This window comes from Balaenoptera ricei, chromosome 8 (genome assembly GCF_028023285.1).
Source record: "Balaenoptera ricei isolate mBalRic1 chromosome 8, mBalRic1.hap2, whole genome shotgun sequence".
NCBI lineage: Eukaryota > Metazoa > Chordata > Mammalia > Artiodactyla > Balaenopteridae > Balaenoptera > Balaenoptera ricei.
In genome coordinates, this window is record NC_082646.1 from 87,321,797 (window position 1) to 87,347,898 (window position 26,102).

Here is a 26,102-nt window from a genome sequence, read left to right on the forward strand (position 1 = left end):
ACTTGTAGATATGAAAACGTGGAGCAGAGTGCATGTCTATATCATCGAGCACGTTTTGGAAGAAAACTTGGATACAGAACACCTAAACCAAGTCCTGCCTCAGCCACTACTTTCACCGAGCCTCAGCTTCCTCATCTGTACAGTGGGAATAATACTTGTCCTGTCTACCTTATAGATAGATGGTCCTAGGTGGGAAAGCATGATACCCATAAAAAATACTATTGAATGTTATGTACTCTAAGGGCTACAGAGGTGCCGGGATGAGAGAGTCTGGGAAGATCCACTGGGGGGCTGAAGGTGGCCTTTTAAAGATATTGGACCATACACTTTACTAAAGCAAGATGGAAAAATGTACATTTTGACCTTTGCACCTCATATAGACTCTAGCCTGAGCTACAGAGAGCTCCCTCTGACCAGCTTTCATCCTGACAATCTGCTCGTGGTCAACTCCACGGGTCTCAAAACACACACTCAATGCCACTGGGTGTGTTACAAAAGGCACAAAGCAAATAGATGTGGTCTCTGTGGGGAGGCTGACAAGAGCCCTCTTGCTGCAAACCTTAACTCTGGTTTGTAGCATATGGAAATGGATTTGTTTGTCATTTTGCATGAAGATGTCTGGACACCGCAAGAGGATGCAGGGGGTGAGGGGGGAGGTAAAGGAAATTAGCATGAGTTCTCAGGTAATCATTTTCCTAGATGATGCCTATTAAGCCTTTGCTATGTACTAGATGCTTTCATGCTTTTTCCCCCCATTTAATCCTCACTACGACCCTATCAGACAGATAGGGACAAAAAGTCCCCACTTCACAGATAAGGAAACCGAGGACTTAGGATCTGAATCCAGGTTGGTCTGCTTTCCAAAGCCCATGACCTTAACTACAAGCTAACCTGCTAAAGTAGTGTGAGAATCTCTGGGCTTCCTAGTGCAGATGAAACAATGTGACTGCTCTTGTGAAACCTGGCTCGCTCTGACTCGCTGACGTTTGCCATGCTTGTCCTGAGCTTCTCCAGAGAAATGCCGTCTTCTGGCAGGAAAAGATAAAAACTGCTGATACAAATGAGTCACTACACTGGCTATAATTAACAGTGATGCAAGAGCCAGATGCAAACCAACAGGGGCCTCAGGACCTGACTTTTCAGCAGCCCAAACTTTGAGCTGCACTTCAACGCAGAAGAGTCTCTGTTGTGAGCTGCTGTCTGCTCAAGATACATTTTAAATGAAGAAATGAAGCCTGGAATGCACACGAGCTCCCAGATACCGGAGTTGAGAGGGGTGGCACCAAATTAATCTCCTTATTTACAACTGAAAAACCATCCACCAGAACCAGAAAGAGAGTTTATAGATAACGTAGATATTTGCCTTTCACACTCGGCTGCCCTGGAAAGTCTAAGCAGTTTCCAACCTGCTGAGCTAATTTATAGCAACTACAATTGTAAATTTGGTTGTACTAGGTGTTCAGTTTACTCTCCTGATTGCAGTGTATACCAGTGAATTTTTCAAAAAAGACCAGTTATCATTTGCATCTCTCTACTCTGTTTTGCTGACCTGGAGTAAGCAGTTATACAATGAGAGCCCAATGAAAATGACTCTGAAAATACAATTCCCCCCACGCCATCCACATGGCATGATGAGAGGTGAAGGCGGTGCTCTCTGGCTGCTTCTATGACCAGTAATTGCCTCTTGAGGTTCAACTGAGAGAAATAACGAGTGGTCAGGACCTGGACAGACTTAAGTGGTCATTGATGTCAGCGTCAGCATCTTACCTGTTTAAAAGAGGCTCAACTGTCCTCAAGATTTGTACACAATACAGCTGATAGAATCTTACCACTTTCCTTTTGAATAGACTTTAATTGAGAGCGAAGTGAAAAATGCAGGTTACATTTTTAGTGTTACTTAGTGGTATACGTTGGAAGATCAACACCAAAACAGTGATGCATCTAACATTTATACATTTCCTAACTTTAGTTGTCAAAGAGCAAATCATTATCAGATATATATATTTACACAATAATTTCAAGCAACAGTAAATAATAAACTCCCTCCCTTAAAAAACAAAAACAAAACACACACATACACCCAACCACCTTTAAACAATGGATTTCCTCACACTAGTAAGTCTCATTTTTTTTCACATATACTTGTAGACCCAAAGTTACTTAAGTTACTAAAGAACAGTCTTATCAGTGGAGATCCCGGACCAGCCCTTATTTTCTTTTAGAGTCACTTTAATTTTTACAACTTGAATCCACATAACCAGTGTGGTCTGTACACTCTTAAGGACACCCCAAATGATAAAAATGAATTCCACTTCCTTTGTGTGAGGAGACACGTACATCTCTGAAGATGCATATGATTACAACTCAAAAAAGTCAAAAAGAAACACAAAAACAAAATCTCAGATCCTCAAGCACGGTTTCTTAAGAGCATTGTGCTAATGTTAACATTGAATTAACTGAATGATAAGATTCTTTTAGATATCTCTGCAGAGGTACTGGTTAGTTCTGATTCTTTTTTCAGCTGCTTGAAATGCTTGAGTTTTAAAAGTTGCCTGGTGGCGCTACATCCTGCTTTCCAGGTTAGCAGCCTGCCTAAGCTCCGGAATGTCGGACGAGACTCACCCCCAGTGCCTTGCTCTCTGATTTATTTCTTGCTGTTGCTGTTAGTAAATGGAAACCATGACAAAGTTTACATTAGCAGACACATCCACATGCCCTGGCCTATAAATATTCTATGATGGAAAAAGGTACAATGACTCCATTCCTCATGAAAATGAGCGTAAAGGGAGAAGGGGCAGGGGGGAACATTACCAACAATGGCTCTTCTTACAGTGGAAAATCCAGACCAAATGGCAACGGGCTTTTAACTAACTGGACGCTGACAGCCACTTCTCCAGAGCCTTATGAGTCAACTAAAAGTTGGCTAAGCAGAGACCAACTCCTCTGAGCAAACCTGGTAGGATCCAGTGGTACAGGCATCTTTCTCGGAAGCTGGATGAAGAAGATCAACCTCCGTTTCCTTCTTAGAGAGGCGAGTGAGGAGGAATTTTAAAGTCAGCTTTGAAGGTAGTTCACACACAGTCCTGCCTGAGACACAGAACGGTGCCTGGCGTGGACCCCTCAAAGCGCCAGCTGGAGTTTGCTCATGTTTCTCTGGTGCATGTTGTGATGGCGGACTAATTCGTCTGACCGGGCAAACTTTTTCTGACAACTGGGCCACCGACAGCTGAAGGGCTTTTCACCTGTTGACACAATGGCCAGTCAGAGACACTTGCGGTGGAGAGATGGGGCGCAAGTTCAATCATCAAAGGCCCAAATTAAATCATCACAAGACACCCACTCCAGATTCTCTCTAGCTCTTTCCCTAAGCTAACAAATCGGGCTCATCTCGCAAGCAGCCTTGAAGTGGCAGCACCTCTGGGCCTTAAGGATTAAAATACTGTGACAATTATAAAGTGTTATTGAGTCAGAAGACTGGGGAAATGGGAGAGAAAGAATGAGTCTAGTTAATGGAAATGTCTGGGCAATTCATATTTAATCAAGGGGGAAAAACATCTGGTAAAACCCCTGCCATTAGACTGTTTTGTGAACTGTGTAAATGTTTCCCCTTTGCTGTTTAAGGAGGGAATTGAGCTTAACTGGGAGGCAAGGGCCTCAGGATCATCACCCTGGATATTGTTGATTGACAGCCATCCAGTAGCGGAGCTGTGACTGTAGCTTTAATATCTCTGTCTGTATAGATATTCTGGATGGGCTGGGTGTTTTTAAATAAATCACTGACATCAGTGCACATGGTATTTGCTTCTTTCACCTTAAAGGATTACTCAGCATAATACCCATTATACAGAAGATTCTAACTGAGGCATGGTTTTGAGATTTTTTAACAAGCTTGCCAAAAAATCGAGGCTTCTCCATCTAAGGAGGCCTCAGAAGATCCTTCCAAGCCTCATTTTGGATAGGGAAGATAATTAGCATTTATGAATGCCTAATACATGCCAAGCCTTGTGCTGGGTGTGTGTGTGTGTGTGTGTGTGTGATAGATATATATATATATATATATATATATATATATATATATATATGACACACACACACATATACATACATATATATTCAAATATATATATATATACATACATGTACACACACACACACACATATATATAATTTCGTGTACTCCTTACAGCAGCCTGTAAGGCCAGCATTATTATCCCCACTCTACAGATGAAGCTGGACCTCTGGTGAGGGCAGACCCAGGCAAGACTTAAATCCAGGTCTGTCTGATTCCAAAGCCCACACACTTTGCTGCATCATACCTCTTGGACCTTGACATAATGGAAATACAGCCATAGCTTTATCCTAAGTAAAAACGTTGCAGGAGCCTATTCCTGTACCACGTGGGGATGTTCTCAGGATATGGCTAGTCCCACATTGCTTTCTCTGAGAACTACTGGATGGGACAAGCACTGAGAAATGTCCCAGGAGAGGCGCTGTTCCAGGGTCAGAACTGGAGGCCAGTCAAATAGAGCATTAAACAGTCTGCTGGTGACATACGTCACTTTGTACATATACAGATATGCACGGGGTAGGGGGCAGGGTACAAGCGATGATAACTCTTTCCCACCAAGTTATGAGCTAAGGACTAAGGCAAAGAAGTGACACCAAAGGCACCTGAGTTGGGGAACGAGATGCCCATCCCACCAACTCTGGGGCACAGGTGCCTTGACTGTCTGTAAGTACAGCCTGTTGGAGCTGAGAATCCAGGACTTCACAGGGGCTCATGACCTCCCGTTTCCCTCACCTCCTACTCACTGTTCCTCTGCTCCCCACTCCCACCGCCAGCCATGCTGTCAAAGATCACCTCCTAACGGACAAATCCCAACCTCTTCTCCTGTCAGTCATCATTCTCCTCAGTCTCTCAATGGAATTCAACTCTGCTGACCTTGGGTCTCTTCTTTATTCTCTATCCTCCCTGGGCTGCAAGGTGAACCCAGGCTCTTTCCCCAACAAAGAAGGCAGTGGGTAGGTGGGCTGGGAGAAGACAGAACTGGGTTTGCTACTTACTAGCTTTGGGATTTTAGACAAAGTCATTTTATCACGTGCCTCAGCCTCCTCATCTGTAAAATGGGGATACAACGTGCCTACCCTACTCTTCTTCCAAGGATGTTGTGAAGATAAAATGAGATAACCTAAGCATTGGCCCTCCCTCCAAAGCTAGAAAATACACAACAAAGATGGTGCTGTTTTCATTATGAATCACACCAGCCTTGTGGAGAAGCAAAAACTTTCAGCAGCCAGTGAATTAATGTCCTTTTCCCCTCTCTATTCTAGTATGAAGGAAATAATACCCACACACTGATATGGGTCTGGCAGAAACCATGACTGCTCCTGCAGCATTAACTTTTAGCAGAGCAAAGATTCAGGCCTCTGAAAATACTGTTGTGAAACACAAACTTTCAGGAAAATAAGTGTTTGGCTTGCTAAAATTTTTGCTGTTTTTCTGTAAGGTTGATTATCCTATCAAACTGAGTTGATAAAAATGTGATGCAACAAATTGGGAACAGCAGGGACCTAGCTTATCTCTTCACTTCATTCTGGACACTCATGAAGAGTTCTTTTCACATCTCTTATGCTCTGTGTCCCCCACCCTCATTCCTTCTTAAACAATGTTGTTATTTAAAGATAGCCATGCAGTGTTCTTTCTCTCCACTGAATCTAAATCTGTTTAGAACCTTTACACTTGTTTTTTCCAATCTCTCTCATCACAAGCAACTCCATTCAACAGTAGTTTAAAAAAATAATGAAAAATAAATGTGAAGAAAAGTTTACGCACTTGTTTTACCTGTATGAGTCCTGGTGTGGGTCTTCAGATGGTCAGACCGGGAGAACTTTCGCTGACAAGTTTTACACTGGAATGGTTTCACACCTAAACGGACAGAGAAGGTCTAGCCGTGGCCCTAACCATGTGGGGCAAAGCAAGGCCCACAAGGCCTGCTTCCCGGCGGCCCGAGGAGCCAGGCATCTCCAGCCACGCCTGCAATATCTGCCTCGCCCTCAGATTTCCCCAGTACCCCAGGCCCAGCAGGAACCACCTGATTTTACACAGTAATCCTTGAAGACCTGTGGTCTTGGGAACAACTACTGCTTAACCACAAATGTCCAGCTTCTCACCAAGTTCTCAGTTGTGTCTGAGACTGAAAAAGTGAATCACACACTACAAATGGGATTTTGCTCTCCACCACCCATGTTCTTTACTGACACTCAGTGTATCATCAGCAAACTGCTAGTGGGAATATCATGGCTCTGTGGTTTTCAGGGGAAATATGGGATGTTTCTTTTTCTTTCCTTTCTTCTTCTTTTTTTTTTTTTTCCTTAAGGGAAGGTAAATCCCCAGAGATTAGGGGGAAAAAATTATTGGAGAAACTAAACAAATGGCTGACCCTCTCACATCCATATTGAACAATAAAGAGAATCACAAAATCAACCATGACCCGAGGGAACACACTGCCAGCAACGAGAAGTGAGCCTACAAACCTGTGTGTCTCCTTTGGTGTCTTTTGAGCTGGTCTGAACGAGAAAACCTTCGCTCACAGTCCTTGAAGTCACACTGGTATGGCTTCTCACCTTGGGGAAGACACATATTCCGTTGGAAAATGATACTGGAAATGAGGATCTCATTAGAGGCAACTTCTCTTACTGGGACTGAAGGCATCCCAAAATGCTGAAGGCACTTGGGTGGAAGGTTTCAGGGATGTGCTGCCAACTGCAGTGTGAGGTTAAAGGCCCACCTATACATACACTCATGGGCAGGAGGCGTAGAAGGGGGTTGCGTGAATAAGGATGTGTTAGAAGTGAACGGAGGGGGACTTCCCTGGTGGCACAGTGGTTAAGAATCCGCCTGCCAATGCAGGGGACACGGGTTCGAGCCCTGGTCCGGGAAGATCCCACATGCCATAGAGCAACTAATCCCGGGAGCCACAACTACTGAGCCTGCGCTCTAGAGCCTGTGAGTCACAACTGCTGAGCCCACGTGCCACAACTACTGAAGCCCGTGCGCCTAGAGCCCGTGCTCCACAAGAGAAGCTACGGCAGTGAGAAGCCCGCGTACCTCAACAAAGAGTGGCCCCCGCTCGCTGCAGCTAGAGAAAGCCCGCGCACAGCAACACAAGACCCAACACAGCCAAAAATAAATAAATTAAATAAATTAATTAAAAAAAAAAAGAAGTGAAGGGAATTCAGGTTCTGGAGTCTGACGCTGGGGTCACATCCAGCTCTTCCACTTAAAGTGCTGGTTGAGGTGTCATTTCCTTACTGTGAAATGGAGCCAATAATCCAACAACTTCCAAGGATTTATAAGCAGATTACAACAGACCATCCACATAAGGGTCTTAGCCCAGTGCCTAGCACAGAGACAGTGCTCAAAAAAGTACTGGCAGAGAATATTTAAACAAATAATAAACCAAAGCAGTCTTAAGCCCTAGGCTGAGTCTGAGGCAGAATTTTGGGATGGATGTGCCTTGGAGCCAGCCCCGTGAAATAAGTGTTTTATGTTTTATGGACTGAAGATCTGGTGTTCTCTGCTACTGACTTCCCATTCCTGAGTCAGGGATAAACAGCTGCATGATTGTGAGGTGCTCAAGTTAAACCAGGAGCCAGAGCCTTTAGAGTTTTTGGTATCCCTTTACCCGAGAGAAGTCAGGAGTGGGATTACACAACCTCCTGCCTCAGAATGGAGAAGCCCCACCCCTGTCCTCGCTGGAGAAAGTTCAGCCAAATCCTGGGAACTGCGCCCCCTGAACGCATTGAGCGACTCTGGGCCATCCCACCTTCTTATGAGAATTCTGAGTCACCAGCATTCTGGATGGAGAGCAAGGCTTCCCAGGATCAGCCGGCTCTTTCTGTTGCTGGGCAGTCCCTGGTTACCTTTCCAGCCTCATGACCCCCTCCGTTTCCCTGATTAATCTATATTCCTGATATACAGAGCTCACCATTCCCCAAAACTGCCTTGTACTTTGCTCACACTAAACATCCTTCATCCCTATCTCTGGATTCCTAACCCATCAAAAACTCTACTGCACATCCCTCACAAATGCCGCTTCCTCTGCGATGCCTTCTTGGAAACTTCATGTTCACATAGAAAGCCCTTCCTTCCCTCATTACAGAACTTATTACAGAACATCTAACATGGGGCCGTGTCCAGGTCTAGTTCTGCCGCGAGCTGGAAAATCCTGAGGGCAGGAGCCTTTCCTTAACTTTCTATTGATATCCAGCCCAGCAACTTAAGCTTCACCTCTTCAACCTGGGAAAAGCAACATTCCTGTTCAGTCTCATGTCTTTTCTCTGCCTTTCTGCTTCTGCTCAGCCTTTATTTCCTCTGCCCAACCTTGCCAATCCTTTGATGGTTAACCCAAGCCCTTCCTCCTCCAAGAAACGAACGACGCTCACTCGAGCAAGTCTTCTCAGCACCTCCAGATTCACACACTCTCTGTCCCTTTTCATTTGTGTATGTCTTGGCTCCAAAACAGACCACAGACTCTTTGAGAAGGGGGCTTGTGACTTGGAGTTGAAAGTCATGAGTTTAAGTCCCGCTTCCCTATATCCTACCCACCGGATAACTGTGCGTGAGGATTAAATTAAATAATGCATGTAGAGAATTTGGCACATAAAAAGTATTTAATATAAAAGCACTTAACATAATAGTCTGTACTGTTATTATAAATAGATACAAAAAGATGGCACTCTTTCAAGAAGGGGACTTCAGCGTTGTTAAATACCCTGCCCTCCTCGTCTTCTGCAAGGAAGCGCTTCTTAAAGGTTCCAGCAGGTCTGGGGGTCGTGACTATCTTGCCCACTGCCTTCCCTTCCCACAGACATCTACCCCTGTTTTCTAAGTGCCTCTTTCCCATTAAAATTTCTACAACCACATTGCCTTCAATGTATTACATCTGTCTAGGCAGAATTTTACCTTATCATTTTCCTTATAATCTTAACAGATACTTTTCAAATGATCCCATTTGGGGAAATATGTAAAAATATAACATGCAACTGGTTCTCTCATCTTTAGCTTCAAAGCAAGTGGTTTACTGAGTGCAAACTCAGGTCTATGCCAGAAATACATCCTCAAGACACAATGGCTTAGCAAAGACCAATGGTCTAAAGAGATCTGAATGCAGCTCACTTTCTTCTCCAGCTTCTCCAAAGCAAAGTCCACAGTAACAATAAAATAATAATGGTAATCATAACAATGTAGCTTCCCTTCTGTCGTGGAAAGAAAGGTACCAACTCCCCAGCAGGAAAGCCTGTGCTTTGCCCGGCTTTTCTGTAGGGGAGACCTAGCCACACTCCTATCTAGTGCCCACAAGGCCAAGAGCAGACATTTGTGAAATGGCTGTTCACATTCAAGGTAGCCAACAACAGCACATGGCCAATTCTCTCTTTCCCAGAGGCAAACCCCTTGACCTGTGGGAAAATCCAGTTTTCTTTAAAACATCATCAAAAATCATCATCTCTTTTTTTTAAGATTGAAAACAAAAATTAAACCTACAATCCATTTTCCCATTCCCATCTGGTTGGTTATTACTATCCCAAGCAGTTAAGTTCTTCTTTGGACCATCTTTTCCTAAGTCTTATGATGACCTTGCATATCAAGCTCTCAGAATCATCTGATTACCAAGCTCCCAGGCTAGCTCCTCTCCCTTAAGAGATACTAATAGAATTATAAAAGTAATACTATCATCTATTCAGACCTATTAACATAGGAACTGTACGTTTCATATCTCTAACTCCTTTAATTCAATTTGATTTTAGAAGTTAATCTAGTCTCAACAATTGTATAAGGTAGGTGAGGCAAGTGAAGTTTGAAGAACAGTTCCGTAACTTGCTCAAGGTCACACCACCTGGTGGTGAAGCCAGAATTCAAACACAGGTCTCTTTAATTCTGTGGAATTCTCCCTCCACCTACTCTGCTCTGCCCTTCTTTAATAAAGGATGGACAATCAGGATACAAAATGACCTGGCATCCTTTTTCCATCACCTGGGCCAGATCTTTGAAAGCAGCACCTACTTTCCATCCCAGAAATCACCTGTGTCCTGGCAGCGCAGGAGCCAGGAGCAGGAGCTCCTGGGCCACCGCTGCCCAAAGGCCACCAGAGCCAAGGCTGGACAGTGGACGCACTTACCAGTGTGCTTCCGGCTGTGCATCTGTAAGTGAGACAGCTTAAAATATCTCTTATTGCAGCCCGGGTAAGCACACATGAAGGGGCGTTTCTCACTGGTCTCAGATGCCGACCGAACAAGAGTCGGGGCTACTCCGGGCACTCGCCGCACGTCCTACAAGCAGAGTGTAAGAGAAACGGAGGTTTTAAGGCACACGTGAACATTCATGTTGGTCCCAAGGAAAGTGAGCCTTGAAGTATTCCCAAAGAAGGGATGGCAGATGTGAGGCCTAAGCCACTCCCCGTCACACCCGAGGCGCCCGTAGCAGATGTCACTAATGGGTGACAGAGCAGTACATTCTACAGTGCAGTGCTCTAACATCGTCATGGCTATCAACCAGAACGGGGACTTGAAATAAAGTCTGTCTGCTGCTGCTGATCCGGAGCTTATGGAAAAGAAACGCTGGTGACCGGAAGAGCTCCCAGTGCATCCTGTCTCTCAGCTTCTCCTCTTGAGGCAGTGAGGTCTGGAAGTCCGAAGCCCCAGATTCTATTCTATTCCCTCCCACTCGGGACACCGGGCCACATGACCTCGGGCCCAATCTGCAGTGGGTGGGGAAGTCCTTAGGAGAGAAAAACAAAGCATATTAAATGAACCCCCAACTGAGCAGACCTTCCACCTATGAGTAAATGACAAGGAAGAAGGAGCTCCTGGGAGGCGGAGGTTCTGTCTGTGAAGGGAGCTGAAACTCCAGGAGGGCCATGGTGTGGCCAGGGCACTCCTTTACTAGAGACACTCAGAAACACTGTGTCTGCCTTCCGTCCACTTCACGTGTCCATCTCAGGGCATTCTTCTGATCCCCCTTATCTTGTGCGAGTGAGTGTGTGCATGGCCGGTCCTCCATGAAAAGGAGCTACAGGGAAACAGTGAGGCAAAAGCCCCTTAGGCTCCTGGGACCAATGAGTCATAGACAGGAACAGTGGAAGTGCCTGAGGGATCACTGTATCCCTTGTGCTCTCACAGATGTGCAGTCAAGGCCCAAGAGCATGGCCACAGTTTGTGTTAAGACCTGGAAACACTTCTGAGCTTAACCCACTCCTGCCCTGTGCACCTCCCACACCACCCCCAAGCTCCTGTTTGAGTTCCTATTTCATACTGCCTTGCACCGTGAGATCTTTTTGAAGAAAATGTACAGTAGTCTCATACAGCTCTGCTATTGATGGGCCACAGTGCCTCAAGGCAAAATGTGGCATAAGTTTAAATGGTGAGCCAGCGGTGTCCGATTGGTCTACTCTAGCAGAAAATGAACACCCGTCTGGTCTGGAGTCTATCAGAGGCCATGACAGCGAGTCTGACAAACTGCGCTTGGTGGAAAGGAAGGCAAAAGGAGCTTTTTACATTTCCTTTAATTCATCCTAAAGGCAGCACACACGGCAATAGGATATAAATCTGAGCTGTCAATGTCAGCCGGTCCCGGTGGAAGAGTCTGATGGTACTTGTCTGATTTCCATCTGATTGCCATCATATTTCTGTAACCCTTGCCTTTATTCCCACCACTGGAAGGCCTGAGATGAGGGAGCATGCTGTTCTATCACCATGACGCTTCTGGAAACATTAATCAGAACATCTCAGAGCGCTTGCCCCACACATCACGTGAGGACTTGGCCCACACACAATTTGTTTCTAGTGTGCTGACTAGGCCGGTGAAAGTATCTCAGCCGTTCCTCATGTTGCAGACACTGAGTCACATGCCAGAGTCACAAACACAAACCCCTGGTAACTGTGCATGGTTCTGAGCATCCAAAAGAGGCTCCCTGGAGGTGGCCTTCCATCGAGTTTCCTGAATTCTCTGAAAACGTCAGCCTTTTTACTTTACTTTCTTTACTCTCCCTTAGAACTGCACAACACACAAAGTGAACCCTAATGTAAACTATGGACTTTAGTTAATAATGTATCAATATTGGCTCATCATTGTAACAAATGTACCACCAATACAAGATGTTAATAATAGGGGAGACCAAGGGATGGGGTGGGAGGTGGATATGGGAACTCTCTGTACTTTCTGTTTTTCCTTACACCTAAAACTACTCGAAAAAAATGAATTCTATTTTTTTAAAAAAGTCCATGTATAAAACTGAGCACAATGCCTGGTATATAGAAAGTGTCCAGCCATACATGGTGCTGTTATTATTGTTATTGTTATTATTAGCAATGATAGACTCTAACTTTGGGCACTTTACCTTGCAGACCAAGTCTCCTTACAAGTCAAGAGTCCAGGTCATTAATTCAAGCTCATTTACCCCCCCGCCCCGATACAAGATGTGCGCGGCCCACCCTGGAGAAGGCGAGTTAAGCAGTGAAGGAGGAAGGGAAGGGGTTCTGCAGGAAGCATCCTGGTCTGAGTCAGGGAGGCGGCCACATCCACACCGGCCTCTGGAGAGGAGGAGGCCCCCAACCTGCCCCAGTGGAAGAGGAGGGGTCCCTGCTGTCACAGGAGCCTACAATTAGGAACAGACTTGCCAGGGCCAAATGGCCTTCAGCAAGGAAGTGAAAGACTGTTGGGAAGGAAAGAGGCAGCTGAGGCCCCTGCATACTCACCTGAATGCCCCTGAAGACGCCGTGGGTGTGTATCCTGTACTGGGCACCACAGAGGATGGGGGTGGTGTGGTTATCACTATCGTACCCCGTGCCATGGCTGCAAACACAAAGAAGGGAGAACAAGACTCAGGCTGGCTCACAGGCACCCTTTGGAAACGCACATCTGCAGCGGAAGGAATGTTCTTTAAAAGCTCTCGGGACGATTTGGTTGGTTTCTGTCTTCCTCCACTGGGGCTGCTGGAAGCAGGGCTCTGTGAAAGGCGGGGCTGCTCGATCCTCGGGTCACCCTCATGCAGCCCCTCACGCTCAGATTCTCGAGGGCACACCACCTACGCCTCTCTCAGACAAGACGGGCAAAGTCACAGTGCAGGATTTCATCTGCAGCAAGTTGTTTACCATCAAAATGGGGCTGACAGCTGTGAATATCTCAGGAATGAGCAGATGCCTCAAGTTTCACATTGAGTGCAAGGAATTCTTGTCGGCACCTCATGACTCAGTTTTTACCAGATAGCACCAACTAAGTGATGACACTTACAAGAAGAGATGTCACATCCTCAGAAGTGGGGATTACACATCTGTGGCTCTGCTCCGCTCAACCCACAGATCACTTTTCCAGATCAGCTTAACTCTTTGCAGCCACCCCATACCCTAGGTGGACACTGGATAGGTGATCTGCCTCCTTCCTTCCTCTGACCAGTCCTCTAGTCAGAGCTCAGTTGACCTTCGACTACTACCAAGAGCTGAGGGATGGAGAAGGTTGAAAAGAACACCTTGGAAGGGGTGGATGTTCTGCTCTAAAAGTATTCTCCCCTTCGGATACAAGCTGATCTCTGTTCTGCAGTTATTTTACTTCCAGATGAGGCAGAGTGAGGGTTCCAACCCACACGGGCAGCACAGTATAATCATATCTAGACCCACCACGGGGAGCTTTTATGAAACGCCTCTGTAAAATGGTACAGCTGCTTGGACAATGTCTGGCAGTTCCTCAAAAGGTTAGACACAAAGTTATCATATGGCCCAGAAATTCCACTTCTAGGTATATACCCAGAAGAAATGAAAATACATTTCTCCGCAAAAACTTGTACACATTGTTTACTGGCAGCATTATTCACAACAGCCAAAAAGTGGAATCAACCCAAACATCCATTGGCTGACGGTGGATAAAGAAAATATAGTCTGTTCTTAAAATGGAATATTCTTTGACAATAAAAGGAATGAAGTACTGGTACATGACAATGGGGACAAACCTTGAAAACATTATGCTAAGAGAAAGAAGTCCGTCACAAAGGACCGCCTGTTGTGTGACTCTCTTTATAAGAAAGGTACAGAATAGGCAAATTTATAGAGACAGAAAGTAGATGGGTGGTTGGTTGCCTAGGACTCAGGATTTTGAGGGGAAATGGAGAGCGACTGGTAAAAATGTCCTCAAATTGTGGTCCTGGTCATACAACTCTGTGAATATACTAAAACCATTGAACTGTACGCTGCAAATGGGTGAATGGTATAGTATGCGAAATATATAAAGCTGCTTAAAAAATTACCTTGGGGGTTGGGGAGGGATAAATTGAGAGACTGGGACTGACATATACACACTACTATATATAAAATAGATAACTAATAAGGACCTACAGTATAACACAGCAAACTTTTCCCAATTCTCTGTAATGACATATATGGGAAAAGAATCTAAAAAAGAGTATATATGTATATGCATAACTGATACACTTTGCTGTACAGCAGAAAGTAACGCCACGTTGTAAATCAACTATACTCTAATAAAAATTAAAGTGATTGTGCCAAAAAACTAAAACAAAATAAAATTGCAAGCATTTATAAATAAATTACCTCTGGGGACTACTATGCATTTTTTTAAGCCTCTGGGTGCAATCAACTGTCTGTCAGAGCTGAGAACCCCTACCCTCTGCCTCTGTTACTCTAGACATTCCCTGGGGCCCGATGCAGGAGGCAGGCGGCCCACTCCATCCGGGACTGGCTCAACTCTCACTCACCCAGGAGACAGAACTCCTGGAAGGGAAGAGCACATGCCAGGGCGACGGACATGTCCACACACCCTGTGGCCACAGCAGCTGTGGCGTTTCACATTTGGCTCTGGCTCCAAACTTTTTAGAAAGAATTGCCTTGTCTCCTTCGCACAGAGCAGTGAGAGCAGTTGGGGGAGGTGGGTGGCAGCTCTGCGCCCCCTAACCTCCTACACCTCATCTCCACATCCTTCAGGTGATTTCTGACATACCTGGGGAAAATGTCCCAGAGAGCTGACCCAGGGTCAGACACACAAAAACTGGAAAGAAATGCCAAACTCAGATATTGTCTGCCCTTCAGAACCTTAGAATGTGCTTGCCAAAAGAAAGAGGCCCTATCTACCCTCCTTACAATTACATTACATAGACAGTGGGGAAGGGAGAGCTGACGAGAACGGCGATGTGGCAGCAGAAAGAGACAAGAATGGTGCTGCCAGATTTTGCCTCAAAGGCTGTGAAGAGATGCTGCCTTTGCTAGGTTTAGCCTTCTGCATGGAGCCAAAATGTGACTTACAGGTTTTGTAGGGCTGAGGGATTTTTAGGGACCCAACGATAGAAGTCTGACTTATTTTAAAGTTCCACCATCAAAGAGGAAGAACTTGGGCTTCCCTGGTGGTGCAGTGGTTGGGAATCTGCCTGCCAATGCAGGGGTCGCGGGTTCGAGTCCTGGTCTGGGAAGATCCCACATGCCGCGGAGCAGCTGAGCCCGTGAGCCACAATTACTGAGCCTGCGCGTCTGGAGCCTGTGCTCCGCAACAAGGGAGGCCGCGATAGTGAGAGGCCCGCGCACCGCGATGAAGAGTGGCCCCCGTTTGCCGCAACTGGAGAAGGCCCTCGCATAGAAACGAAGACCCAACACAGCCAAAAATAAATAAATAAATTAATTAAAAAAAAAGAAAAAGAGGAAGAACTTGGAATCTAATCTCTGGATGTTATCTGGATTCCTGGCCGGGGTGGGGGGGTGCAGGGGGGGGATGACATAGGAAATAGACTTTTCTCAGGATACTTGTCTCAGGAAATGAAGTGTTGTACCACTCAAAGGGGATGTCATGATCCTCAGAGCCAGATGCAACCAACAAACAAAAGAAGCAACAAGATTGTACCTGCCAAATACGCCACTAGATTCTTCTACCAGGTCCGTGAACAAGAAAACCAGCCAGGTCCCTGCTTACTGGCTCTTGTGTCTCCATAAGACAAACTCACCAGTGCAATTCCACACAGTAGAAACCCTGCAACCCCACACTCTTCCCAGCGTGGTCTGCCTAGGACACTGAGTACAACCCGTGGGCATTCAGTATGGTAATAACTCTCTTTGGGTAAGTAAAGGAAAGCAAGTCAGGGGACTTGGAACCATAGATTAATAAAGGCAGAAAAATCATCTACTCTGACCCCCATTCAAAGCTCCTCCAGTTCATCCTCACCAGCTGGACAACATGACTGGTGACTAGCTTTGAAGGCAGCCCACTCCACTTGGGGAGAGCTCTAATTGTTAGGAAAGGGCTTTCTAAACTGAGCAGAAATCTGCCTCCTCATTTCTGTCTTCTGGAGAACCAGAGAGTATTACTATTTTACAGCCATCTCTGTGTATCTCCTCCACTGTATGGTAAACTTGGCCTTCAGGACAGACTGATTTGCTCCCCCCTGTATCCTCTCAACTTTGTGACTGAAGTAAGGTGCATAGTCCTGAAAAATTCCCGGAGATGGACTGAATCTAACTCCTCTTCCACATGACAATCCTTCAGGTATCTGAAGACAGCTCTCCAGACTACAGAGCTGTGGCTCTCACAACTATGACAATGTGAACTGGCATCTAATTTCCGTGCTTTCCAGATCATCCTCTTCTTCATCCCCTTCATTTTATGAAGTCTCTCTCAAAGTGTAAGCTTAGGATGGACCCCGGTACCCGTGAACAGTGTTTAAATAAGGGACTGAGAAAGGAGACCACAAAAGTCTTTAGAGGGACTTCGCCAGTGGCACAGTGGTTAAGAACCCGCCTGCCAATGCAAGGGCCACAGGTTCCATCCCAGGTCCGGGAAGATCCCACATGTCACGGAGCAACTAAGCCTGTGCGCCACAACTACTGAGCCTGCACTCTAAAGCCCGTGGGCCACAACTACTGAAGCCCGAGCACCCTAGAGCCCGTGCTCCATCCGCAACAAGAGAAGCCACCGCAATGAGAAGCCTGCGCACTGCAACGAAGAGCAGCCCCTGCTCGCCACAACTAAAGAAAGCCCACACGCAGCAACGAAGACCCAAAGCAGCCAAAAATAAAATTTTAAAAAAAAGTCTTTAGAATCAGAGGAGTAACATAAATACCTAACACTGGAGAGTATATGCCTTACCCAAAGAGATTCCATTCCGAATTTTTCAAAATCAGTATGCTAGTCAATACAATGTGTTATGCCCACAGGCTGCCAGAGCTCAATCCCTGGGCAGAGGGTCTGGGGCTTCCCTTCTCAACCTGGACAGAGCACTGCTAACACACCTAAGAGCACACCCCGTCTTAGGACTCAGGTCAGAGTGGTCTTCCTCAGTCAAATAAAATCTCCAACTCCCACCCTAGCACAAACCACAATTAAGGCAGGTATTCCAACCTTGAACTTGAAGGCGTGATTTTTTTTTTAACTGCAATTCAGGACTACACATTTATCCTTCAAATCCCATTCTATTTCTTTTAGCAAGCTATCCTCAACTGTTGAAATCTTTTTGATTTGGCTTCCAAAGCATTTGCTTTCCATCCCATTTCAAGTTATCTCAACATTTGAAAAGCACCTTTTCTGTTTTCATAAGAGGAAAAACTCTTCCTTGCTGTTGTTGGGAACTATTATATTAACAATATGTATAGTTATTCTCTGGTAACCAAGGCAGTGATAAGATTCTAGAAGGTCTCTCCATAGGGCAACCTGAGGGAAGCCGTCATAAAGAATCTGGTCATTTAAATGGGGTCCAGTCCAACAGAGCATAAGCAGGAGTTAATCTGAGACAGAAAAGCTCAGGAAGATGGCAGCTGCCATTGGGTCCATAGCTATTGTTAAGACCCAGCTGCTAGCTTAAACGGTGGAGTGAAACCAAGCTTTACCCCCAAAGAGATCAGACTTTAAAAGTTCCAATAAGTATGCTGTGGATGAACCAAATAGGAATGAAGGTAGGATTCCTAGAGGTCTGAAACCATTAAAGGGCAAGGAGCTATCAGCCTAGAGAAGAGATTTCTGGGGCCAATGATATACCTTTCAAATAAAGGACAGAGCCCCGGAGAGTTGTGGGGCAAAAATTGGTCATGACCCAGAGACAAGGGTGTTATCATTCATGGAGCTGATATCAGAAAGCAGGTTCTAGAGCAGAGCATGAATCCCACCAGACCAAGCAGTTGAGAGACCCCGTATCTCCCTTAGGGTAGAAATGCATGCAGTGACTAGGTCTACCTTCCAAGCCAGATTAATGAGGGAAAAGTAAAGGAACCTTGGCACTACACACAGAAAGGTACATGAACCAAGCCTGAGTGAGGCTGGAATTTCTTAGGGAAAAAAACTGGCACTTTATAAAATGTTTTCATGTTTTTCTGTTCTGTTGCCTCATAAATTTCTTTGACAGTTAAGATACTGGACTTGGCTGAATGACAGGGGAAATGGATTTGTTGACTCTTTGGCCAAGATAATCAGGGAGAGCACAGGGAAGTACAGTTGGGTGTAATGAGGGCAGCCATGGGTGCAGCAGGTGGGGAGAAGAGCTAGTGGTAACCATATGGGAGAGGAGGCTAAGAGTAATGCAATTGCTTCTTCCTTCCTGCCCCGGAGCTCTGCACGAGAAACCACTCACCAGCTTGATAAAGATACTTAAGACAGATCCTTTGGTTTTATTGTTCAACTAGGCACAAATCATTCATTTAAGCACTTGGCCCATAATTATCTTATCCACAAGGACATCAAAATATAACTAAGCTATATGGGGAGCAAAAGTTAACTTTCAGATGTCTTTTTGCAATAAAGATCCATTACATTAGTGACCTTCCACTGAGACTAGTAATTCTAGAATAGACTTGAGCACTGCCTTGCATACGATTAACATACCTTCGTTCTTAATCTCTCTTTTCTCCCCCATGTGCTTTCCGAAATCCAGCTTAATAGCTTTACCAACAACTCACGCTAATCTCACTGCTCTATGGGTTCCAGAATCTACTGGGGTTTTTTTTTTTCCCCTACTTTAAGATATTTGCCTCATTTAAGACTAAAACTAAGACAAAAGTCTCAACTCTTCTGTCACCTCTCTAATTCTCCATGAATTTCCAGATTATTGGCCAAGGGTCAATAATTTTGCTAAACTGGTCAGAATACAGATTTGGGTTTTTTTCCTTAAAGCAAAGTCACAAACTCAGGTACCTACAGGGACCAAGTAAGTGAGAAAAATAAATGACGAAGGCCCCGGAGAGAAAGATGGCACCGAACTGGCAGGGACAACCACCCCACCCCCTGCCCAAAGGAGGCAGCCAGGACCCCACTCTACCAGCCAAGTACTGTCGATCACATAAACCCAGTGTTGTCAGATCTTCCCAGTCTCCAGAAAAGTCAGAAATCAGGACTTTTATATGAGATCACCTGACTTTTAAATTCTGGCAAATTATTGAAATTTTAAAGAATCACTGTCAGGTCAAACAAAACGTACCTCTGGCCTAAGGGCCACCAATTTGCAACCTCTGCTTTGAAGGCTGAGCAGTGAAGCTTAAGCCGCAAACTGGAAAATTCCATCTGGATTCTGTTGCTTCCTCCTACACGGCAACAAAGTGGAGGTGGGGATGTGCCTGATTCTTTGAGAACTGAGTATTAGAACCTTCCAAACCCTTGAAAGCTTGAAAGGATGCTGTACTTGAACAGCAGGAATGGCCAGTGTGGCTAGAGCAAAATCCAGAAGTTACCATCTACAGGGGTCAGTGGTTTACCTCTAAATGTCACTGGTCCATTTGAAAGTAGGCTTAAGCACTGAGGTTACAGATAGAAAAATGCAGTTGCTGTGCAGTAAGTTGAAGTGTATCTATTTTCTACAGTTACTGTAACAAATTACCACAAATTTGGTGGCTTAAAAGGACACAAATCTATGCTCTTACAATTCTGGAGACCAGAAATCTAAAATCAGCCTCACTGCACTAAAGTCCAGGTGTTGGCGGGGCTATTTTCTTCTGGAGGCTGAGGCGAGAATCTCTTTCATTGCCTTTTTCAGTTTCTAGAACTCACCTGCATTCCTTGGCCCCTTCTTCACATCACTACATCACTCTGACCTCTTGCTCCCTGCATCACATCTCCTACTTGTCTTCTATAGTCAAATCTTCCTCTGCCTTCCTTTTATAAGGACAGTTATTATACTTAGGGCCCACTCAGATATTTAGGATATCTCCCCATCTCAAGATCCTTAACTTAGTCACATTTGCAAAGTCCCTTTTTGCCATATAAGGCAACATTCACAGGTTCCAAGGATTAGGACTTGGATATCCTTGGCGGTCATTATTCAGCCTACCATACCAAAGGAACTGGATTTATTTGGTTTCTTCCAGATACATTTGCCAGAGCTAAATTAACCTGGATCCTTTATCTCCAGATTAATCTGAAAAACTAGTCTGAAAGAACATGGGTTCTGCATCTGAAGGCATGTGTTCCAGGCCCAGTTCTATCATTTATTTGCTCTGTGGTCATGGGTGAGTCATCTAAACCCTCTGTGACTGAGATTCATCCTCTACAAAATGAAGCAATAACCTATTTCATACATTTGTTTGAAAACCAAAGAGCTAAGCTATATGGGGAGCAAAAGTTAAATATCACTCAGTAACTTTATCCTAACAAAATGTTCAGGTCTATGGTTATATGCATTAGGTGACTAACAACCACAGAAATTATTTCTTGTATGCTTCTTATAAGCCTGGTGATTGAGATCTATAAAACATATATTTTTATCCTTAGCACAACACTAGAAGTCATTAAGGGTATCACTCTAGGCAAATGACTTAGCCTCCCTGGCCTCAGCTTCATGTAAAATGAGAAAAACAGTACCCCCGCCATTAGACTGTTATAAGGTCAAATGAGATTAGGTAAGTAAAGCACAATGCTTGTTACATGGTATGCCCTCAATAAAGGTTACTTAATAGTATTATCCCCATTTTACAGCAAAGAATACTGAGGTTTAAGGAGAGATTGAGTTATTTGCCTAAAGTCAGATAGATGGCAAGTGGCAGAAATGGGGTTTGCGTCCAGGTCAGTGTAGCTCTTCTTCCTTCGAAACCAGCTAGACAATTCTGGTGGTGCAAGCCCATCCTGGGTTCACTTCTGTCATCGTGACACTTGAATAATTCCCAGCTCTTTTCTCCAGGGGTGTGAATGAAATTAGCTACATTTGAAGGCTTGAGAAATGCAGTAGGAGTGGGTAGGATAGGAGGATGGGGGCTGTGAGGAGGGGCAAGTTCAAATATGCACTCAGCACACTTCAGCTTCTGCTCAGAGGCACAATATTTATTTGGTATAAGAAAGCGCAAGGTAAACTGCAGGAAATGGCCTGCTTATGTGCGATAGAGCAGTTGAAACTGAGGACAATTTTTACAGGAAAATTTCTTTCTACCTAACTGGGAAAATAAACTAAGCAGAAGCAGTTATCAGCAGAGCATACATCTCGCCACTTCATTTCTGGCGGTGGCACAGACTGTACATTTTCCTAAACAGCTTTAAAACGCATTAAAATGTATCTTGAGAAAGTGTGCTCTTCCTAGACAGCTTTAAAATACATAAACATGTGACCTTAGAAAGTTTGTAAAAAGAGAAAAATGTCCCTCATATAACACAAATTATGAGCCCTATTCATGCTAAAAACTTGTACATTGAGGTTCGGCCCAGAGAAAAGTTAATGTTTAAAGAGTAGCTTCTTTAGAAATGATTAATTTTGATATTTCACAGGCACAAGAAGATTAATAAAAAGGAATTGAGGTTTTACACATGAGGAAAACCAGAGCTGCCCTGAAATCCCTTATCAACAGAAGAGGTTTAAAAAAAAAAAAAAAAAGAGCCTTTTGAGGGCAACTAGCATTTGATAAGAATATTCAAAAAGGGGAAACCACCACCTGTGATTTCTCTCTCCCACCTCTAACCTTTGGCCAGGTGGGCATCCCCTCATCTTCACCTCTGTCTTCTCACCTCTGCAGAATTAATCAGATTTAAAGGGAAGCACATGGGAAAACTTCATACTCTTGTGTATCCAGAAAATGGAATTTACCCATCAACCCTTCTTCTCTCTCCACCTTTGCTACTCAGGCTTATATATGAGATGCTTAGGTGCCTGATTCCTTTTGGTGTTGAAAATACATTTTGCAAAAAAAAAGAAAATACACTTTGCCGCCAGCCTTGAGAACCATCATCCCTGTCTAGTGTGCCAGTTTTGAGCAATGGAACCATGTTTAAAAAGTGTGCTTCCTTAAAGTTTAAACCCAAGAGATGAGACTGAACACACCACCACTCCTCAATTATTCTTGCCAAAAAAAAAAAAAAAAAAAAGGAACCCAAATCTAATCAAGCCTCCAGATCTAACTACTTAATTATAGGAAATACAGGGCATGGACATCCAAAGTTAAAAGACTATAAGAGGAAGTGATCTGCCAAATCCTGACTGTGAGATATTCTACTGACCAATTGACCTGCCATCTTCAACAAATCATAGCATGAGAAAAAAAGAGGAAGTGGGGGCGGGGAGGGCAGTTACAGCATAAAAGAGACTTAAGAGAAGACAATCAACAAAATAAAAACCAACAAAACAATAAGCCTCTGCACAAATGCTCACCGTGCACAAGGATGAGCCAGAGACAGCTGGACTTGAACCGTTCAGTTCTAGAGGCCTTAGAGTCAAGAAGTCCCCACGGAAGCCTCAGTGGTCACATCAGAATGCTTGGGTTTAAAGCTTTACTTTAAAGCAAATGTAATTTCCCTACAGCCAGAGTAATTTCAAAACTCACTTTCATATTCATTTATAAAATCTGACTTGGGAAAATGAATAGATATAGAACTATCTTTTTGTACATATTCAGAGCTGGTGTCGACCTAGCACAGCTACCTCTAGTTCAATATGAATGCTATGTTATTCTCTTGCCTGAGTGTTATGATCTACAGGCAATATTTAAATAAAATTCTGCACAAATATTATCAGCAATGCCATCGAGCCATCCTCTTTTCTTTGTGTGATTTAATCTTTTATAGTGGAAGTATAACAAATCAATGTATATAAATATATGTGACATATAATGTATACATACATGTATGCATAATATAACACATAAATACATAAGATAATACATAAAAAGTACATATCAATACAAAAAACAAAGGATTACTCTGCTACTGAGAACATAAAGGGAAAGGCTGAAAGATGCAGTTTCTTTTACTAATCCAGCATAGAAAGTAGAATCTAAAAATGAAACGACCAAGTTAAATTTGACTGAGTTTAAAAAAAACACAAATAATATCTGTAATCTGATAACTTATGAGTATAAAATTTCCTCAGTAGTCTACAGAAAACAATCAGCCATATTTTTACTTGAAATATTTACTTTCCTCCTGCCCTCAGGTGTTTCATTTCAGTTCACACCTCAAGAAAAAGACACATTTTTTACTTTTAATTTAAATATATTGTATGTCACTTTTCATTAAAAATTATACTATGGTAATAATTCTAACTATTGTACTTTTTAATGAACACTTTTCCCATGAGCATTAGAAAGAAAGCTCCTCCTGCCCACTCCATCCTTCATTTATTTTCTATCCGGGTCTTGTACATCCCTGCAGCATCCAGCTCCACATAATATCTGGAGGGGAAGAGGACTCACCCCACTTTCACTAACTCTGACTTTTTAAGTTCTCTATTGAGTATGTTTTTTTATTTTTGCCCACCGTCCTCTGGTAACACAGCCTCTTCTCCTTTCAGGGAACCATCTCTCTCTAATCCCACCCTCAGGCTCCAGGGGTGAGTACATGCCTATGGCCTGGCCAATCAGACCACTGCGTTCTCTAGCTACCCAATCCAGGCCAATCAGAGGCTTCCCTGGGTCTTTTGGTGGAGAAGAACCAATAGGGAGGCAGTCTTCTTGTGAAGCTGTAGGTGCCAAAAAACAGCTATTTTCGCCACAGTGAAGAGAGCCTGTCTGAGAGGACAGCCAGCACAGAGGAGAGCAAAGACAAGGGACAATGAAACAGTGTTCTAAAGACACTGTCTCAGCCCCTGAATCCACACATGGGGTTTTAAAACACAATACAATAAGCCACTAAATTTAAATTCCCTCTTTGACCTATGCCAGTTACAACTAGGGTTCTGCCACTTGCAATAGAAAAAGTCCTGATAATACATAATCTAACAGTTATCTAGAAGTAATTGTATTTATTTTTCAGCAAATATATCAAAACATGATACCTATAAGTGAGTACTGCAAAAGGTCCCTTCAAAGTATTACCTTTTGGGAACTCTGCTCAGTGTTAGGTGGCAGCCTGGATGGGAGGGGAGTTTGGGGGAGAATGGATACATGCATATGTATGGCTGAGTCCCTTTGCTGTGCACCTGAAACTATCACAACATTGTTAATCGGCTATAGTCCAATAAAAATTAAAAGTTAAAAAAGTAAATAAATAAAAATAAAAACAGCCCTCCATCCACATTTCATGATAAGACACAAAACTCAGTGAAATGACATCAAGAAAAAGGTAAAAAATAAAAATTTTAATGTATTCATTTAAAAAAATATATTACCTTTTGGAAGATGCTCACTTGTTCCAACCATGCTAGCTATTATTGCTAACACTTGTTCGTATTCCTCTTTTGTAAGTTTCTTTATAGTCACAGCTCGTATGTTTTCACGTCCATGCAGCCTAGTTCTTAGCCACTATTTAATAGGGAATACAGGCTGAGTGGTTAACAGCCTGACAACAACGCTTGTATAAATCAGCCATCATGAACCATCAAGCTTTCCTCACCACTTGAAATGGTACACAAACCTCTTCCAACTGACTTTTTTCTCTTATTTCACACTCAGAGCAGAGCTAGAAGCTATTTTAAATCTAGTTTCCCATAACAGTTTGGGGAGAATACAGCTCCCCTCCAAAAATAAAACTCCACACTATTTACTGGCTCCTACTGCTGGGAAGAATATTTTTAGGCATGACTTTCCTTCCTACTTCAACACATACAAACATAGGAACGCACGTTCTCGTAGATCACCTCATCAGACCATATGAGAAATATCTGGATCTCCCCTTACATGCATCTGGTATTGAAGTGCTAGTTCATCAGAATCCCAGTTTCATCTAACTCACTGGGTTCTAGAATATCAATGCTTTGGCTCCATGGCCAGAGACTGCTGCTAGATTCACCCCAAGAACAGCTGTCCCAAATTCACGATAGATAAATTCTACACAGGGAAAAGAAGCAGGATCTTTTCAGCCTGGGTTCTCAAAGGCTCCCACCCAGCTTGCTCACACACTCTTAAATCTGAAAAATTTGACTCAACCATTCTCAATTACTTAAAAAAAAAAAAAAAAAAAAGTCCGGCCTGAAACCCCAGAATCAAGCACAGCGCTCTTAAGACTAAGCCCTTTTCTGCTTCTCCACTTGAAACGGAGGTTTGTACACGTGAAGCCCACGTGCATAATCATCTCTACCAAAGGCACAACCTTTCAGCTGACATTAGTAACACAACAAAGTATTTCAAGGTAAAGAAACAAAAGAAATACCTTGTAATACATTCATAGGAATCACACTCATTCTCAAAGAGATTTATGAAGCCAGAGGCATTACTGTTAAAATTCCCGAAAAGGAGAAATTCAAAATAAGGAACATCTGATATACAAGACTTGAAAAAGAGTTGAGAAATGCCATCCATGTTCTTGAAGAAAGGACTAGCAATTTTTCAAAGGTCAAAATTCTCCAAAATTAATTTTTAAACCTGATGTAATTCATTCAAAATTCCAATTAAGAGTTTTATAAAATAAACTTGTTACTTTAGAATGGGTCTTTATTTCTAAAGATAATATAGACAGTTGCGATATACTCTGCACTGTTTCCTCTATTCTTAACATCTCCCATTGGTATGGTGTATTTGTCACAATTAATGAACTAATATTGATAAAGACTTTCTTTGAAATTAACAAAATGAATCTAAAGTTCATCTTGAAGAATAAACAAGAGATAATAGCCAGAAATAGTTTGAAAAAAGAAATACAATGCTAGGGAACTTTCCTATCAGGTATTTAAACAGACTATAAAATTATAGCAAAGAAAACAGTCTGATGCTTGACAAAAAGA

General features: G+C 43.5%; 1 protein-coding gene across 1 annotated transcript in view; it reads right to left on the minus strand.

Moving 5' to 3' along the window:
- Window positions 1–1,832: 1,832 nt before the first annotated feature.
- WT1 (WT1 transcription factor) overlaps window positions 1,833–26,102 on the minus strand; it is a 42,816-nt gene continuing 18,546 nt past the window's right edge. The window contains exons 6-10 of the mRNA XM_059931337.1: window positions 12,754–12,850; window positions 10,179–10,329; window positions 6,535–6,624; window positions 5,834–5,926; window positions 1,833–3,242 (exon numbers count right to left, since the gene is read on the minus strand). Of these exons, the coding sequence (XP_059787320.1) occupies window positions 3,121–3,242; window positions 5,834–5,926; window positions 6,535–6,624; window positions 10,179–10,329; window positions 12,754–12,850 (553 nt within the window). The 3' untranslated portion in view covers window positions 1,833–3,120. The remainder of the gene's footprint in view (window positions 3,243–5,833; window positions 5,927–6,534; window positions 6,625–10,178; window positions 10,330–12,753; window positions 12,851–26,102) is intronic.